Raw genomic sequence first — 18,889 nt, 5'->3', positions numbered from 1 at the left:
TTCCCTGTACCTTTCTGCAGGTTGCCCTGGTTCTGGAGCTGTACGTTTCTGATGAGCAGTCACCGGCCACATCAACCTGCCCAGTACTTGACTGTTTGTTGTCTGGCTCTGACAGTTCTTAGATATGCTAAGAGGTAACAGTGCCATGTTTTTTCAATCTTTCTGTCAAACAGGATCAGTGCTGCTGATGAGGAGTTGGTGTGGCAGTTCTCCCAGCCACCTTCAGAGCACATTTTCCCCATCCCCAATGTATCCCAGAGTGTTGCACTGCAGGTTCGTGTCCAATCGCTCCCCCGACAGCCTACCTACCCCACCCTAGCCTGCAGCATCCATACTGGCCTGCCTCCACTTTACAGCAAGACCCCCAGCTTCAACCCAAACCTCACCAGCCACGGTGGCTTGCCCACCTTCAAAACAAGCCAGGACCCCAGCAAAGACAACCTCCTTCACAACACTAATATGTACAGCAAAAGCTCCAACTCCATGTCTGGCCTTCTCCTCAATGGATTACCCATTCCTAATCTTCCTATCAACAACATCCCCATCAATACTGCTGTGCCACCTCCCTACAGCAAGAAGAGCCAGGAGCCTGATGAAAACCACACATATCAGAATGGAGAGCTTCCCCAGGTTAACATCCCCCAGCGCCAGGGCTCTCCACTGTGCCACAGATCCTCTCACTCCCCCACGCCCTCCCGCTCCCACTCCCCATCTCAACTTCTCACAAGTAAAGCGGGGAAGTGGCTTTACTCGGCCCTCAATAGTTCACCTGACCCCACACAAGTAGAGGACTATGGGTCTGGCACCAACAGCAATGAAAGGTCAAAGGGAGCCATCCCTGAACCACTGAGAGCTTTTAAGAATTTTTCCTTGAATGAGCCACCTTGCTGCCCCTCCCCAAGAACCACTGCAACTGAAACAAACCCCCTGATTGGCTCCCTGCTGCAGGAGAGACAGGAAGTTATTGCCCGCATTGCACAGAGGCTCAACTTCTGTGACCCATCAGCACCACCTCTCCCTCCTGGCCTCTTTACTTCTGACAACCCTCCCAAAGCCATGTGGGCCAGTAACCATGATGACATAACTGCCAGTAAGACCAAAGAACCTGAGGTACCACCCTGTGAGTCTGTTGGACGTGTGTGGCCCAGCGCCTTCAACACACCCATGACTGACACTTCTTTCAACAAGCGGGAGAGCTCGTCCCCTAAACCTGCAGCCTGCAGGAAGCTGAAGATGATTGAGACAAGAGAGAGACAGGAGGAGAAGAATGCAGAGAAGGAGCGAGACAGAGAAAATGAGAGAGACAGGAAAAGAGAGAGAGATAGCTTCCTCATTGCCCAGGCAGTACAAGACATCACTAGACTCATCCAGGAGAGACTGTCTGTCCCCTCTCTGTCCCCCAGGCACAGCAGAAGCGGCAGCCCTCTGCACCACACACACACAACAACAGTCACGCACACTGTCCGCACATACTCGAACACCACACACATCCCACAAGCAGTACCCAGCCACGAAGCTTACAGAAGCAGCGTGCACAGCGCTGCCACACACGCACCCGTTTGCACAGACAAGCCCGGAGATGATCTGGGGACCGAATGCCATTCTCCCCGGGCCCAAAATGGTGCTCACTTTACACTTGAAGAACCCTCATTCAAAGGCCAGTCCCACACCCAGGCTGGTCAGTGTTTACGAACTCCCCCACAGGAAAAGCTCCGAGTCAGGACACCCTGCAGCCATGACACCCCCTCTGCCTCCCCCGTCCTCGAGAACAGCCCAAGGAATGCCCAGATTTTTAGCTGGACTTGCAGTGATGCCGGCCTAGCCATGAACTGTAACATAAGCCAGAGCCAGAGCAAGCCTCAGCCTCAGTCCCAGATGCAGATGCAGACCTGTGCACAAGCCCAGGCTTCTGCCCTCCAGGATGAGAACCAGGCACACTCAGAGTCTGGACACCCCAGCACCTCCAGTCCTGACATCACTCCCCCTCCTACTGTATTGGTAAGGGCCATCTTATTTTAATGGGCAGTGATTGCCCATTTCTTAATCAACAGTTGTACCTATCCCTGCTTAAAGAAGGCTTGGTTGACTTGCACATATGTTAATTTGGTAAATAGTAGAAAATCAAACATTTAATTAAAAATACTTCTCATTTTTGTCAAGAGAAGGCCCAAGTTAGCTACTGAACTCTTCAAATAATAGTTTTAAATTTTGGAAAATGCGCTTATTTGCTTTCTTAGCAAGAATTATATACCGCTCTCATGCCTTTATGGTATTTGTGACTATATAGCTAGAGCCAGCAGCTTTTATCTTAGCTTAGCATACATTTTGGAAACAAAAGGAGCAGCTAGCCTGACTCTGTCCAAAAATAACTAAATCCACCTATAAGCACCACCAGGAGGTCCTACTGAACTGCTGTAATCTGGCACTGTGAGTTATGATGTGTTAATTACAGAGTTTTAGAGGTGCAGTTAGGTACTTTTTGCTATTTAACAACTACAGCACACATTTTTAAAGATGTAACATTTTTAGGCCATTTGTACACACTGGTCATTGGTAAAGAGTGTTTGCTGGCATCATATAGAGCTAGAGTGGCAATTAAAATGACATATGATGTACAAGAATAGATACAATAAATACAAATGATTCTGGTTTACTTGCACACTTGATCTGAGTCTCTCTACATCTCTGTGCTCCAGCGTGCTCACAGCCCCTCCCCTCTGCGTCCCTGCAACAGCTGGAAGAAACAGAATCGTCACTCATTAGACGCCACAGCGACCAAGGCCTTCCACCCCTGCACTGGACTGCCACTGCTCTCTAGCCCTGTAAGAAGCGCACACAGACAGAACATCTTCACAGTGAAACGCAGTGGCACTCATTGTCACATTCTGCTTTGTGCACTTGTTTAAAATGACACCTTCACACACTCGAACACTGACTTAGCAGTGATTAGTAGTCATTGTCAGTGTCCATGCGGTTGCGTTTGTCATAACACCACATTCACTACCCTTTGTTTTGTTCCATCTGAAGCATTACTCACAGTGTATTCACCAGTTAAAGAAGTCAGCATGTGAGTGTTTGTGATAAAGAGAGTGGAGCTGTTTTTCTTGCTGTTGGGTGGCTGAGCTGTCTATGAATGTACACACAGAAACACACATAAGTGGGTAAGGCAGGTGACTCATCTACTGACTTACTGACAGATTACCAGGGTTTCCTGTCTTCTGTTTGGTCGCACTCACATATAAACACTACAATGTGCTCAAACACATCGATGGAAACCGCACAAGATATAGTTACGTGAATTTGTTGAAATCAGTTTCTTTTTGTAAATCTTTGCATATATTTTGAATCTTAATAAATAAATGTATACTTCTGCTCATTAAACTTCTCTCCTGTGATCTTAAGATGGTCAACCTGATAGCTGCACATTTTTAAAAAAAGAAAAGAAGAAACCGGAATCTTCCAGCCTTTAACCTGGGATAGTGTGACAGCTCTGTGTTAATCGTATCCCGTGTGTCTGCTTCAGGTTCCTCAGAGGAAAAATCAAACAGGCTACTTTGACCTGGACACCTCCTTGGTTGGCTGTAAGGGTTTGCCTTGGGCCTCTGGGAAAAGGTACACTTTTTCCCACATGGGATCTGTGCTGCTACTGTAGTTACCGAACCGCTACTAAATGTGTCCATGAGGATAAGGTCAGGGCAGTAGGACAAAGAATATTTTGTTTTACATTTGCCTCCCACATTATCTGTTGGTTATAGTACCATCTGGATGGAATTACTCATAGTATTTATCATCATTTGAAAGCCTACTTGTTTTACTCATTTTGTGGCATCTCAGCTCTGACTCTTACTGAAAGAAGGGAGAACTCAGATATGTGGTAGCTTTTTTTGTCTTTAAAGAAAATTATTACTTTTAGAGTTTTTCTCTTTTGTTTTTACTTCATTGACAGTTTTATAAAGAGTTTCTGTTAGATAAGACATGTACCACATTCAAACCCTCAGAAACTAACATAGCCTTGGATACAGGATATGGTCCATGTGTTAAGAGACAATAAGAATACCATTCTGAGTGGTCAGGTTAAGTCCCTCCTGTTCTGCTGAATGTTTCTCTCACGCTGCCACCTGCTGAAGCTCTGCTGTACTGTGGCTACATCTAGAATCACATGCATTCAGCTCAAAATGGCAGACAAAACTGATTTGGCTTTATATACACAGAGCTCCATTGCACTGCCTACACACACCAGATACAGTACAGCTCAGTGCTGCTTTTAATAAAGATGTTTCAAGAACTTGGCCTTCAGGGTCAGAAGTGCATTTCAGGCAATGTGACAAATTCTGGCAATTTTTTTGCATTCTTCCTCACATTATTTTACTTTTTTCAGTCTAATCTGTTTGTTCAATTAAAAGCTAATTGACTAAAGATTTGTAAGTGTGACCAGTGTACACAAAATACTTTTTCCTGCCTCTTCCTTCAGTGAATTAAGATAACAGATGAAGAAATATTTTGAGATGTCTCATATTGCTTTTGTTTACCCACAAATAAAGTCCCATCTAGGCCACAGGTCTGTTCAAAGGAATGTTCATCATGTAAGTACCTTAAGATGCTCTTTCACACATCATAAACGAGTCGATCAAGTGGTTGGCGGTGTGTGTGTGTGTGTGTGTGTGTGTGTGTTTAACCCATCAGGATATGTCCAAAGAGAGAGGGCTACACAGATGAGTCCCAGCAGCTGTTCAGTGCCAGTGCTCCACCTGCCAGTCTCAGTCTGCTGGGAAACTTTGAGGTATAAAAACACAGACACACTCATAATCATGTCTTTGCCCCTAATCATCACATGCCATTTTGCATCCCTAAATAATTCATTAATTATTAGACATTATGCACTTCTTAAAAGTGAAATATCTGGCCTAGGAGATATGTTTCAAACTGAACTCTGCTTCTTTAGGAGTGTGTGTTGAACTACCGCCTGGAGCCTTTAGGGACAGTGGAGGGTTTCACAGCAGAGGTTGGAGCTAGTGGGTCCTTCTGCCCCAGTCACCTGACCTTACCTGTGGATGTGTCTTTCTACAGTGTTTCCGATGACAATGCTCCTTCACCATATATGGTGAGGTTACTACCTTCAGTCAGTAATTCATTCTTCTTTTCTAACTTGTATGACTGAGCTGAAAGCTGTGTCCTTCTATGTGTGTGCATGACTCTTCTATGTCTGTGTTTCATGTGTTTTCTCACAGGGTGTGATAAACCTGGAGTCCCTGGGGAAAAGGGGCTACCGTGTACCTCCATCAGGAACCATTCAAGTGGTGAGGAAGCTTTTTATTTTTTTCAAATGTGGAAGTGCTCTTAAAATATTTATACCTGTGAAGAAAGTATAACTTGCATAATATTTATAAAATATCTGAATCACTGTGGACAAATGGCTGAGAAATAAAAACAGATTATCCCAGGTGACAAAGGAAAGGGGGACCCCTAATGGTCATAGAGGAAAGTTGATAAGGTCTCATACATGTTCAGGGACATGCTTTTAGTCATTTTTGTTGATTATGCTTATGAATTTAATAAGTAGTTCCTTTATGTATTATATTACATTATTAGGGTGATATCCCCAATAAAACGTTTACTTTACGTGTACACACACAGCATACAAGATTACTGTTGTGTCTCTATAGATTGTTTAAATCTGCTGAAGTCAGGACACTTGTCTAAATTGTCCCATGCTCTCTGATTATACCACTCAGACCTTATTCAACCCCAACAAGACAGTGGTAAAGATGTTTGTTGTGATGTACGACCTACGAGGCATGCCAGCTGGACATCAGACCTTTCTACGCCAGAGGACCTTCTCTGTTCCCGGCCGCCGTGACACAAACAATCAGACCAGCAGGAAGCCCCTCACCCTGGGCCAGGGGCGCACCTTGCGCTACCTCGTTCATCTGAGGTGAGAGAACTGTGGTTTTGTCTCTGCCTAGCAGCAATGATTTTTCTCCTCACTTATTCACCCTCCTGTTTCTTGTCTCCCTGTCCTGACCCCACAGGTTCCAGAGCTCCAAGTCTGGGAAGATCTACCTCCATAGAGACATCCGTCTGCTGTTTTCCAGGAAATCCATGGAGGTAGACAGCGGTGCTGCCTATGAGCTCCAATCCTTCACAGAGTCCCCCATTGACCCGCCGTTCTCTCCCCGCTGCTGACTCCTGACTGCGCCACCGGACCGGCCACAACTGAAGCTTCAGTCATATCTCGATGCCAGCGATAGACTGTTACTCAGCCTGGTAGCTTGTGGCTAGTATTTGACTAGAGAAGAGGTTTAAAGACAGCAGCCAACAAGAATCACCTGGCCTGTGTCCAGAATTGAAACTTTCTTCTCTTCTGTCACTCAGAACTGACAAAGCGCTAGGAGCCTGGGAGAACCATGTTCTCTTTTATGTGCAGTGATTTTGAATTGGAGGGGTTGGGTCAAAGTTTATAGTTATTGGGAATTCTTCAGACCCTGTTCTCCAGGGTAAGAAAGCCTTACCAGATTTGATATGTTTCTTTTTCATGCTGTTGTGTGTAGTCCCTCCAGCGTCTGGCAGGAGAGGAGAGGCCAGTGATTGTCTACAGAAGCAGTTAGACTCTGAAATGATTTCAAGAGTTCAGGCTACTTTACTCTGCTTACTCAAATCAAAATGTTAATTGGACTTTTACATGACATAACGAGTAATCTTAAGACCTTTTTAATGGTAAAAGAGTTTTTTAATCCTTGCCTGATTGGTTGAACTGAAGGTGAACTCAACTTTGACCCAGCGATTCCTGAGCTCAGAGCAGAGGTTGTGCATATGGAATAGGAACCATGGTGGCAGACTGTCATCCCCTGGTCCAAAAGAAAAACTCATACCATGCACCAGTAAAGAAATCGAACAATCAGTCAAGCTCAATTCAACTGAAAGCATCACAGCAGAACATCAAAAGTGCACTGTGGATTTTTTTTCTCATTATAACTGGAAATTAAACTGAAAATAGTAATATTCTAATACTTTTGTACTGTTACAGAACCACTTTAATGGAAGTGTTGCAATAGGAAGAGTAACCTTAGTTTAGTGTTTACACATTCATTTTCAGTTTACTTACATTAGTTTATTTAATATTTAAATTAATATTTCAGTTACTACCTGTGACATCTGTCATGCTAAGATGTAGTGCAAACTGTATATCATAGTATGTATTTTTGACATTAATATTCAAATCTGAGAAAATATATCTATATATCTTCTAAAGCAATCTTGAAATCTGCTGTCTCTGAGTTTTTTTTGTTTTCATCATGTTTCGTGTTGTCACCGTTGTAGTACTCAAATCCGACTTAAGTCCTGATTTTCAAGACTTGTGACTCCAATTGGATTTCAGCACTAATGACTCAGACTCGAACACAGACTGCATTCAGACTCGGAAGTTGGAGACTCAGACTCATACTTGTTTGTTTTTTGTAATAGGCCATAATAATTTGGCGTAAGATATTGACACTGATATTCACACTGTTCACTTCTAAGTGTGTGTATGTGTGTGCGCACTTACTGTATGAGTGCATTTGTTTAGCTATTGTGTCACACACAGAAAGTAAACTTTAAAAAAGCTGAGAGCTGTGTCAGTTGTGTTTAATGTAGAACATGATGACTTTGGATCAGGTTCCTGGGACCTCGCTCAGATTCGACTCAGGCTACTCTTTGACTAAAACTTGAGGATTAGTGACTCGACTACAACACTGCTTGTTGGGCCACTATATTGTGCAAGAATAACGTGGGGTAACAAATGATGATAGTTTTTAGCTAGGTGTACCTAGTAAAATGGAAATTGAATTATTTTATTACTTCAAAACACCATCACAAGTACATGCACTTAAAATTCCAGTATACTTTATAAATGTAATATACTAAAATCGTTCTGGATTAATTCTTTGAGTTACAAATCTACAAATAGCTGACTTGCCTATTCCATTTTTATCATAAAGCTTAGAAACTCAGACAAGACTGAAAACTGACAGCAGGTGGAGAATAGAATTTACCAAGGCTTTTTAATTTTTAATGGTGCTAACAGGGGTGATCATTAAGAGTTTCAGGTTTTACATCATTTTCACAAGCTTGAACAAACACAGAAAAATCATGCACCAGGTATCTTTGGACTGGTACATCTGAGCTAAGCATGGGCTGCTCTTATTTTTGGTTATGATAAACACATATAGTTTAATAAACACCACCAAAATAATGAGGCAAAATGTAAAAAAAAAAAAAAAAAAAATGCTTGAATTACCTTAAACCAAAACTGTGTCCACCAAAAGAGTTTTTAGTATGCGCATTGCACAACTGTAAACCGTGATCTTGTGCAGCACAACCCCGACATATTTAATGAATTTGAATATTGTGGGGTGCAGCTTGAAGTCAGCAGCAGTTTACTTCAGACTAACAGCGGTTGTAACATGGCGGCCACTGGGCTTTTAAATGCATAGTGTGTCACCACATTTGTTTACATCTTTTATTGTTTGCATGGCGACATTCAGGGTGTGTGTCTGTCGTGCCTGAAGTGCTTGTTACAGTATGCATGTAAACATTGCTGCTCGGTGGCGTAATTCAGCACAATATGAGCAAAGCAACCACAAAACGTAAAAAAAAAACTATTTGTATGAAAAAAGAACGGAAAAATTACCAGAACCTCACCTGCGCTAATCAGTGCATCATTTTCCAGATCGGAGGATTATTTGACTAAAACCTGAATTGGTGTTACAGCACACGGGTCAAACAGCTGATCTGTATTTTACACAATATAAATCCGATCACAGCACTGTGGGCGCGTGCATGGTAGCAATGCCTTAACGTGGGCGCGCATGGTGTCTCCGCATATGACGTAGTATTGCCTGTGCGGGAGTTAGCGCGCGGCATCCCTTGTATGGTTTAGTCAAAGTCAGAGCAGGGCGTTTGTGGATCTCTTGTTTAAGTGACCGAGTAGTATCTTGTCGGAGATCACGGTTCTTTAAAAAAAAATGTCGGGGGATAACGAAGAAACACAGACGGCGGAGGAAATATCAGTTGATGAGACGGTAACTGCAGTTTTTCAATTGCAGCATCGGCATGATTGACTTTGACATAGCTAATGGCTTGTTACTAATGTTAGCTTAGCTTCTTCGCCCAACACTCATTATTCTTGACATATCAACCAAAGTCACTTGGTTAGAATAGTTTGTTTTTCAGACTTTGTGCCAACATTGTTCTACCGGTCAGCTGGCCTGCCATTTCGGTTGCTAATAGGGCAATTTTTTGGATGGTGTGAATGAGGTACTGCTAGCTAATGTTAATAGCCCGCCAAGCTAACTGACATGACATTTAACCTACACACTGCCATATAATCGCTAAGAGCTAACGCTAGCTCATCTGCTAACGTTATCTTGGCTGAACACAACGTATTTATGCACACTTGCTTGTTGCCTACAGTAGCCGTATCTTCAGTTCCCCTTAGATGTCACATTTTTGGGGTGCTGCTACATTGCTACCTAGCTAACCGTCCTAGCTATTAATAACATAAACTAGCTTTAACGTTACATGGCAGACGTTTTTGAAGCATATATAGCTTTTAGTGTTAATCCTAACCGCAGATTAAACCTACACATTTTAGTGTGTGCGTGAGGGAGCTGTTAATGTTGATATACAGCACTAACAGTGGTTTGAATGTTGAACTCTATAAAGACAGAAGAGCATTTAAAAGCCCTTGCGAATGTTGTTTTAAGCATTTGGTTAAAAGGGCTAATTAACCATTGTTGCAGATGACTTGTTCAGGAATCATAATCTGTAGTAAACGCTTACGTGGTCTAATAAAATCTGTTTGGGCAGTCAGATTATGTTTATACTGCAGTGTCTGTGGCTGACATATTTCAGTGGGTCCCTGGAGGCACCTGGTGAATATATTATTTTGTTGTGCAGTATGTTGTTTTTGAGCACGAAGTCTTCCTCTCATCTTAGTGCCTTATATCTCTGCTTATTTCAGGAGGTTCAGGACAAGATGATCAGTCCCGAGAAGACCGAGGAGGCTAAACTGAAAGCCAGATACCCAAATTTAGGAAACAAACCCGGAGGCTCTGATCTGCTTCGTAAACGCCTCCAGAAGGGGGTGAGCTGTCCCTAGTGTTTGTCTGCAAAACATTCAGGGTTCACTTACAGAGAAGCTTTGTACACACTGCTGTTTTTGGCTAGCAAAGTTTACCTAGTAAGTTTTCCAGATGATGTAATTTATATTACTGAGAACAGGCATATTGAGACATCTCTTAATAAAACACAGTACCACAATCTGCTGTCTCCAAAAACCATAAAGTTTAATCATCTCCTAACAACTGTTTCAGCAAAACCTGAGTTTTATAATGTTTGACTGTAGGATTTATTGCATTCATGTTGTTTTAGACCGTGTTCGTTTTGACTAGGGAAACATCATAGAACTTGACAATTTATAACACTTTATAATTTACCATAATATACTACAAAATTGTGATTCTGTAATGTTTAGAACATAAACAGATAAATAGTGGACACTTGGTATTATTATGAATAAATCTAAATTAATTGCAAACCTAATGAACAAATTAAATTTTTCTTTACACTCAAAGGTACTAAAGTGATAAGCTGATTAATTTTTGATTTGCGTACAGTACATAACATGAGTTACAGCTTTACAAAAGCAGCTTGGTGGTTTACTTTTATCAGTTCACACAAATTGAACTGAATATTTTCAACTTTATCAGACTAGGTGTGCGGTTTTATAAGTTGTGCCTGACAAATGTTAGGTCAGTCAGTTTCTACCGCTTAGTCACGGGAGGGGGGAGCCAATCCCGGCCGGCAATCAGGCGAAAGCGGGGTACACCCTGGACAGGTCGCCAATCCATCACAGGGAGAACATGCAAACTCTACACAGAAAGGTCCCGGGCGGGGCCCGAACCCAGAACCTTTACCTGACTAATTAAAATAATTTTAATTTAAAGATAATTTAATACTTTTCATGTTATATATAGAAAATCAAACTGATAGGCTTTAAACAAAGCCTGAATGCTTGTGTGTGTGCACAAACAAAAAGAAAGTGCGCACTGACTCATAAAATCATTGCTGTGTAGTGCTGCTACGTCACCAATGCTACAGGGTACCGTACCTTAAAAACATATTCATACGTTGTGGCATTGGGTCTCTTTACCGTCTAATTGAAGTAAACTGGGCAGGTCTCCACAAATGGCCTTAAAATAACTACTGTTCTGGCAATCTCAGCAAACCTGAATTTAATGTGTGTATATATATATATTATATAGTTGGTACAGTGGTGGCACAGTGGTTAGCGCCGTTGCCTCACAGCGAGAAGGTTCCAGGTTCGGGCCCCCAAAGACATGCAGCTTAGGTTGATTGGTGTCTCTAAATTGCCCATTGGAGTGCATGTGCGTGTGTGTGGTTGTTCGTCTATGTGTTAGCCCTGCGATGAATTGGCGACCTGTCCAGGGTGTACCCCGCCTTCGCCCGATTGCCGGCCGGGATTCCCCCCCCTCGTGACCCTGCTCAGGGAACAAACGGTAGAAAATGAATGAATGAGGATATAGTTGATTTCTTGTTTCAGTGATTAAATGTTCATTATTTTGGAAGGATGTGTTACTCTAGGTTAAGTTGTGTGTTTATCTAATTTTTTTTATTTTTATTATTATTTTCTTTCTCTACAGCAAAAGTACTTTGACTCGGGCGACTACAACATGGCTAAAGCAAAGACAAAGAACAAACAGCTGCCAACAGCTGCACCAGAGAAGACTGAGATCACAGGTGATCACATCCCCACCCCCCAGGACCTGCCTCAGAGGAAACCGTCTTTGGTGGCCAGTAAACTGGCAGGGTGATGCACACCCAGCCTTGAGAGCCACTGCGGCACCTCCCAACCCTACTCTTCTCCACTCAAGTCTCAGAGCTGTAACATAACTCCTCACAGTACCACCTGTTCCCAGCTTTCACCCCCTCTGGAGCAGCCTGAACTCCACTCACCAGAGCCCACACCTACACCCAGTGAACTGTCTGGCTGATAAGCTCAGTTGCCTCTGCTGCCTCCTCTCTATGTTTCTGTTCCTCCCTACTTCCCCAGGCTGACTGCCCTTCTGCCACTGTCCTCCTACTTCAGGTTTCTTTTTATGTTTTCTTTACTTCCATGTAAGAAACAATGAAGGTCAGGATGTTCCAGTGTGAGTGTGCTGAGCAGACTCCTCTGTACATCTGATATCACATGTTTACAGGCTTAAGAAAGGGGCAAGCAGCAGAAGCTACTTGTATGGTTAGAGAGCTTTAGTCAGGTTATCGAGATCCCTCACTTTGGAAATGTGTGTATGTATATATATGTATTTGCTTTGGTTTCACACAGGGGCAGATGTCAGCCTTTTAAAACATTTTACATCAGATTTGTATTATCCACTGTATGTCCTTGTTCTAAATTATACTGTCTGTGTTTGGGGGATTGACTGAATATATTAATCCACATGCCAAGCTCAGTTTTATTAACACTTTGACACATGGGGGGAAGCCATGCTAAAGCACCACAAAGTGGAGGCTAGAGTGTCATGGGGAACTGCATGTGTGTGATGCAGGGCTCCTGAAGGCAAATCTCACCAAGCTCTATTTTAATTCATTAACGTGCACTGAACAGGGATTTAAATAGATGCTGAAAGTCCCAGGTGCTTTTAAATAGTTAATTCAAGACATGTTGAAAGCAGGAACGTCTATCAGGAGTGAAAGAGCAGGAGATGCTGTTGCTGCTTCAGTCTGAACTGTAATGTAGAACGTTTGTGTTGTATTTGTGGTGGGTCGTGAGTGTCAGGCTCAGATGATGACACATAGGTCAAAGTTTAGGGTTTCTGAGGCATAGAAGTGGGGTAGAGAAGTTTACGGGACCTCAAATTTAAATTTCTTTCAGTCGGCATCAGTTTCTGTGCCCAAAACACTGCTTGAGTATCAAATGATTGTTTAAAAAAAAAAACTGTGAGCAGCTCATCACTGGGAACAAATGGTGTTATTAATTGTGTGCAGATGTGGGGAAAATCTTTAATCATAAGTGAAATTAGTTTTATCTTTATCTTGTCCTCGGCCGTGTATAGTGCTTTTCCAGGGTCCTTCCTGACTGGATGAACTTTACCTCTGAAGTGGTAAATGTAAGGCAGAGCTACACCCATCTGAGCTGTGCATGTATATGGCTGCCCTGCTGTCACTTTGTGCCATTTTGTTTTGTAAATAAAATAGTTTTGCACAAATGTTTGCTATGTCATATGTATTACCTGGATTTTGATGTTTAGGGCATATATTTTATTTAAGGTGCAAGAAAAGTGATTTTTTTTTATTTTTTATTCCACTTCTTTATGTAGTAAGTTGACCAGCTTTGTGGGAATAATTAATGTAGCTGTCAACAAAAGGTCAGATCCAATGCAGCACTACACTCTGATAAAGAATGTAGTACTTTTACATTTTGATTTAAAATAGAACCAAAATTAGTTGAATCACCTCGTTGACAGTCTCAACAAAGGTACTTTCAGCAACAATATTGTAGTTGCATTGCACTAGAAGATTTTTACCATAGTAAATAACTAGGTTTTGTCATTTCTACAGAGTATTGCCTCTTTTCCTAAAAGTGAATGAAAGCTAATGTCCCCAATGACATTTTCTTTTTTTCCTTGTTTTATACCAGAAAGTACCAGTGACAATGCATTTAATCAATTTAACAATCCAGTCATATACACATTCTAAATAAAATTTCAATATGGGCAAACACAAACTCCAATGAATAGAAAAAAAGGTCAATTCCAAAGATCCTTTAAATTTAAGGCTTTATTTATTTAATAGAGGCCTGTGTTTGCAACTGTATTATTCAGCTATGAAAAACAGTCCCCTGAAATACTGTAGGCTATATTCTACTCTATGTGATTTATACCGAATCCATATAGCTAAAGGGAAAAGGGACATGGCGCTGACTTTTCTGTTTTGGATATCGCAAGAGCTGCACTGGCCTAAGAACAAGAGCATTTGTTTGTGTATTGTCAACTCTTGACCACAGGAGGGCGCAGGTTTCCAGACGGCGGCAGCGATTTGTGTTTGGCTGAATCATTTCGTCCAATCATACCCAGAATGCAAAGTGAGACACCGAAACCGTAGCAGTCTTCAGCTTACCATGGCGATAAGTGGTGCATCTTCGTCCTGAGTCCCTGCAGCACCACAGGATTTCTTCCTCCGCTGCATGAAACACGGAGTCAGCCCGATGCAGTGCGGGCTCCAGTCGGAGTTTTAACGTTACCGCGGACCGGAGAGAGGACGTCATGGCAGCCTCGGAGCTCTATACTAAGGTAAAACTGGTGCATATTTATATGTATATAAGTGGGCGCTAGCTTTTCGGTTAAATTAACGTCCTAGTCTCAAGTTCACCGTCCTCCAAAATACCTTCAAATTTCAGGCCATTCTCCGACTGTTTGGTTTTCGCCACGGAGATAACGAAACGTCTCTTTGGTGGTGGCGGCTTTAAATGAATGAAAAACTCAAAACATGCTGGTCTGACACGCAGTGTGATGCTTTTAGGTGTTTAAATATAGATGTTAGCGCTGAAATTGGTACGGCTGACAAAAATACAGCATTACCCGATGAGACGGAGGCGCCTCGCTTTTCTCTACACTGTCGTCCTTTTCATACACATACATTCAGTAAAACTAGGTTAATTATTATTGGTATGTCTTTTGGCACCGTGTTTGCTGACCAAAATAAGGGCTCTTCCTTTCCCGGGCCTCCATGCTTGACATCATCTTCCACTGGACGCTAAGGGGGCTGGGATGATGCAAAGGCGGTGCCAGCCATCATGGAGACGCGCTCGAACCATGATGTTTGCCTTTAGCTCAAACCCGTGCATCTATATCGCCATTGGTTAGACGTTTACATTAGTGTTGGTGCTTGTCTCTGGTGTTTGGCCGTTTTTTGCGATGAGAGCCGAAGCTGGGCGCCGCTGAGATTCAGCGATGAGCGCCGCATCCGGACAATGTAGCATCATCCTTCCTTTTAGCATCAGGAACGTTTGGGGGGTGCAGAGGCCCTTAGTGGGGGTGTAGAGGCCCTTAGTGGAGGTGTAGAGGCCCTTAGTGGAGGTGCACAGAGCCAGTGATGGCACTGCTGTTCAGGGGGCGCAGCGAGGTTAATGTGTGTTGCTGCTGTATTTTTAGGATTACATATGGGAAGCAGAAACAATTATGTGTGTGTGTGTGTGTGTGTGTGTGTGTGTGTGTGTGTGTGTGTGTGTGTGTGTGTGTAGAAGGAGGTGAGTCACCCATCCCCCCTACTCCGACTGCTGGTGTGTTCAGCTTCAGTACTGGTTGGGGTGGAGTCTAGAGAACGTGACGGGGTGTGTGTGTGTGTGAGATGGTGACAAGTGCTGTTGTTGAATTTCCTTTTTCAATCCATATTTGACTGCAGTCTATTTGAACCACTCTTGTTTCATTTGGATATCTCCATGTTGACAGATTTTTTTTTTCACACTCTGTCTTCTTGGTGATTTAGACGCTTCACCAAGTGGTCAAATGTGGTGTCTTTAGACCTGATGGGACAGATGTGAACCCTGTGTCGACAGATGGACACAGATGAAACGTCACAGTTTGTGACAGCTCTCGGGGTTCTGCTGTGTAGCTGACCCTGACCTTTGTAGAGGAGGCCATCAAAAAGGCATCATGTGCATGTTGCATTCAACAATTAGTCGATAGACAGATACATCATTTACTTAAGCAGTAAAACCAAGCATGCACTGGTTCAAAAATGTTTAGGCCTCTTGGGGCTAACAGGTCTGTTCCCATCCTGGATTGTACTTACACAGGGAGCGTCCTCGATCCGTCTTTGAAATGAGCCATACTGGTTTAAAAGACGTGTCCTATATCCTGGGATCAGCGGGGGCATGGAAGAAGTGCGGTGCGGATTTTAGCAACACTGGCAAGAGATGGGTAGAAATAAACACAGGGCCTGAAGAAAGCAGAGTGGGGTGGGGGGGGTGCGAGGGTTAGTGCAGCAAGGAGACAACACTTCTAGACAATGTTTTACTTGATTTACCTGAATTTGTGCTAAATCCTAGTTAATGCAGCTTTAAGTAAAGAAAAACTGCCGAACATTACGTTTGCCTTTTTGGATGTCAGGATTTACAGCTTGTCTTAGCTTTCAGAAAAGTTATAGGAATCTGTGGCAGCCATTTGGGGCTGGTGTTTTTAAACAATTAATCAAAACTGCCAAATTGATGGATCATAAAAACTTCCCAGCATCTTTATATCTGTATATCATATAAGGGTGGCTGCCATGCCTTCACTCTCCTTTAGCAATAAGTGTCTACTAGATCTGCTTAAACATCAATAATGTGACGATAAAACCAGTTGACAACAAGATAACAGTAGAATTTGCTGTGGCTGCTAAGCTTGTTTCCTTGGCCAGCAGGCTTTGGCTTGTAACCAGCCATAAGTTTGGCTGTCTTATTCCAGAAAAAAAAAGTTTGGTGTTAAATGGGTTTTAATGGCAGATGAACAGGGGGAGGTTGAGATGTACGAGTCGCTGGGTCTGCTGGGAACCCAAAGTTAGCCTGTGCTTTGAATGGCCCGGTCTGTTCTCTGAGTCGGGCTCTGACATCAGACCCCTCTCTGTCATTTACTTTTCCTCTCAACACAGGAGTGGAAAACACTGTGCCCTTCATATGTATGAGTCAGTTTTATAGAAGGTTAGTGAGCAAGGCTGAGCTGCTTGCTTAACACACACACACACACACACACACACACACACACACACACACACTCAGCATCAGGTTGTGCTCTGATCGAGATTTGGCTCCACTCTGACCTAACCGCCAATAAACCTGGACTGACTTCAGTCTGCTTCATCTACTTGAGCCAAATAAGTGAAACAAACCAGGATCAAAAGTAGAGTAAGAGATGGTGAATGTGCACGAATCAGTGGTCTGGAACAAGAAGCAGAAATGGAAGAGAAAGATCTTCTACTGGAGCTGAGAGTGATGCTCCATTAGATGACTTAGAGTTGGAAACGGCTCTTCCACACCCAACCAGGAGTTTCAAAAATACATTCTACCACTTTCGAAGGAGTAATTTACTGTACCACAAGTGCATATGTAGTATTTTTAGAAGTACTAGACTCAGCATTGATATCACTGCAGATTACCTGTTTCACAAACTTGCTATGTAGGAAATGCGGAGCCACACAGAGATGCTTTAGCCTTGGTGGCACTTCACACAGGGAGCATTGGTTTGTCTGTGTCAGTGAGACAAAACAGTTTCAGAAATTAGAATAGCTGTAAATGCTGGGTCACAAAGAGTCAATGACACACTTCGGTTCAGGTTCACTGCTCTTCTGTGTGTCTGTCTGACAGTTGTTATTTAGGCTGTGTCAGTGGTTTGAGGGAAGGTCCTGAGAGTCTGCTTCAGACTCATGTGACTGAGGAAGGAAGCCCAGATTTGTGATAGACAGTTGGGACGGCCATTTACGTGATGCAGGGCGGGGAGTTTTGGTGAACGCCGTTCGTGTCTGCAGATACAGTGAGAAGGTTTCATCCATCAGTGAGCTCTGGAGCTCAGTGCTCGATCAGTTAGTGCCTGGTCTTGTGGAGCGTGGAAGGAGGCACCCAGAAAACCTAGACTTCAGCATGAGCTAGAGGCTCGATAAGGAGACGAGATGAACCGGGAGTTGGAGTGTATGTTTGTCCAAGTAAGTCATTTTTACCCCACCCCTCCACTAACTGAGCAAGTAGATATGTAGCATAGAAATTATGATCTGATCTGTTGAAGCACAAGCTACCTTGTCTTTTTAGCCTGTGTGGAGTTCTTTGTTAAGCCATCTTTTAAGTTCTGGTTTTCAATCTCGAATGGGGAATGTGTAGAACATCATCATGTTAGTGAAACCAGCAGGGCGGGAGGAACTCCTGATTAGAACTGATCAGGTTATTGGTACCTGAATAACGACAAAGGCTTTTTCAGATTGTCTAAATGACATCAGCAGAAGTCTGGAGCAACGTCTGACCCATACGTGTAGACCGAGTGCTGCGTGTTTGGTCTGTAGAGGATGACCGGCTAGTTCTACGGTTTGTACTGTAAACGTACAGATCCTTTTTGCTGCCTGGGCAGCATCGTGTACTGAGGTGCCGAGGTCTCTGAATCCTGGCATCATGCTGTGTCTGCCCAGCTGAGCAGAAAAACAGCAGATTCTCACATGAGGGGCATCATGTGACGAGGCTCCTGCAGTCTGGGCATCCAGTGATGGCTTTACTCAGAATATGTGGGCAAAACACTTTACAGAAACCACTGCAGTTCTCTAGGCAGGTGTCTCTGCCAGTCTGTATTGTAATGTTTTGTAAATGTTGCAAGATTTCTATTTCCACAAGTCATTTTCACAAGATGTATCCTTTAATTCACACTTCTTCTTCACAGCAGCAGAGAGGAGGAGTATGATTTTATTAGCTGCTGGTTAATGAATAGGACATGAGGAGACCTTTCTGATCAGGAACATCTGACTGGATAATACGGTTGACTGCTCAAACTGGATCTTTAAAGCTAAACCAGAAGCGATTTTCATGACGCTGATCTGATAACTATATATTTAGGCTGTCTGCAGTCTAAATATATTTTCACAAGTAGGAGAAAACCCTGGAAGTGTTCAGAGAAGTCCCAGCAGGCCTGGGGGACTTCGGTCCGAGAGCGAAAGCTCAGACCTGAGTATTCACAGGGTTAAGTCTTTAATCTGCTGTTGACTTTGTGCACATTTGTAAACACTCCTCCTGGATGTCCCGCCCTGTGGTTACAGCCCTACACCTCCAACAAACATACACACACACACGCTCAGTCCTCTGTCCTTCAGGAGCAGG

At 43.1% G+C, this 18,889-nt stretch overlaps 3 protein-coding genes across 8 annotated transcripts in view; all 3 read left to right on the top strand.

Moving 5' to 3' along the window:
- atosa (atos homolog A) overlaps positions 1 to 7,586 on the top strand; it is a 32,404-nt gene extending 24,818 nt beyond the window's left edge. The window contains exons 6-13 of the mRNA XM_020592356.1: positions 174 to 1,998; positions 2,697 to 2,822; positions 3,524 to 3,612; positions 4,684 to 4,780; positions 4,943 to 5,101; positions 5,229 to 5,297; positions 5,733 to 5,932; positions 6,030 to 7,586. Coding sequence (XP_020448012.1) covers positions 174 to 1,998; positions 2,697 to 2,822; positions 3,524 to 3,612; positions 4,684 to 4,780; positions 4,943 to 5,101; positions 5,229 to 5,297; positions 5,733 to 5,932; positions 6,030 to 6,183 — 2,719 coding nt within the window. The 3' untranslated portion in view covers positions 6,184 to 7,586. The remainder of the gene's footprint in view (positions 1 to 173; positions 1,999 to 2,696; positions 2,823 to 3,523; positions 3,613 to 4,683; positions 4,781 to 4,942; positions 5,102 to 5,228; positions 5,298 to 5,732; positions 5,933 to 6,029) is intronic.
- A 1,214-nt stretch (positions 7,587 to 8,800) lies between these two features.
- On the top strand, positions 8,801 to 12,997 carry arpp19a (cAMP-regulated phosphoprotein 19a). Its single transcript, XM_020592492.1, has 3 exons — positions 8,801 to 9,059; positions 10,001 to 10,123; positions 11,703 to 12,997. The coding sequence occupies exons 1-3, from the start codon at positions 9,003 to 9,005 to the stop codon at positions 11,871 to 11,873; spliced, it is 351 nt and encodes a 116-aa protein (XP_020448148.1). The 5' UTR covers positions 8,801 to 9,002; the 3' UTR covers positions 11,874 to 12,997.
- A 1,082-nt stretch (positions 12,998 to 14,079) lies between these two features.
- The window catches only part of myo5aa (myosin VAa), a 49,732-nt gene continuing 44,922 nt past the window's right edge, over positions 14,080 to 18,889 (top strand). For 3 of the 6 annotated variants that reach the window (XM_020592329.1, XM_020592327.1, XM_020592324.1), the window contains exon 1: positions 14,080 to 14,351. In XM_020592329.1, coding sequence (XP_020447985.1) covers positions 14,325 to 14,351 — 27 coding nt within the window. In that variant the 5' untranslated portion in view covers positions 14,080 to 14,324. The remainder of the gene's footprint in view (positions 14,352 to 18,889) is intronic. The other 3 variants (XM_020592326.1, XM_020592328.1, XM_020592325.1) reach the window with 1 other exon arrangement.

The sequence above is a fragment of the Monopterus albus genome, unplaced genomic scaffold (assembly GCF_001952655.1).
Source record: "Monopterus albus unplaced genomic scaffold, M_albus_1.0 scaffold17.1, whole genome shotgun sequence".
Classification (NCBI taxonomy): Eukaryota; Metazoa; Chordata; class Actinopteri; order Synbranchiformes; family Synbranchidae; genus Monopterus; species Monopterus albus.
This window is presented reverse-complemented; position numbering and strand designations above follow the sequence as displayed.

Coding starts and splice junctions, on each gene's coding strand:
- arpp19a (XM_020592492.1), top strand. CDS start 9,003: ATGTCGGGGGATAACGAAGAAACACAGACGGCGGAGGAAATATCAGTT. Junction 9,060..10,000: donor AAATATCAGTTGATGAGACG/GTAACTGCAGTT, acceptor TGCTTATTTCAG/GAGGTTCAGGACAAGATGAT. Junction 10,124..11,702: donor GTAAACGCCTCCAGAAGGGG/GTGAGCTGTCCC, acceptor CTTTCTCTACAG/CAAAAGTACTTTGACTCGGG.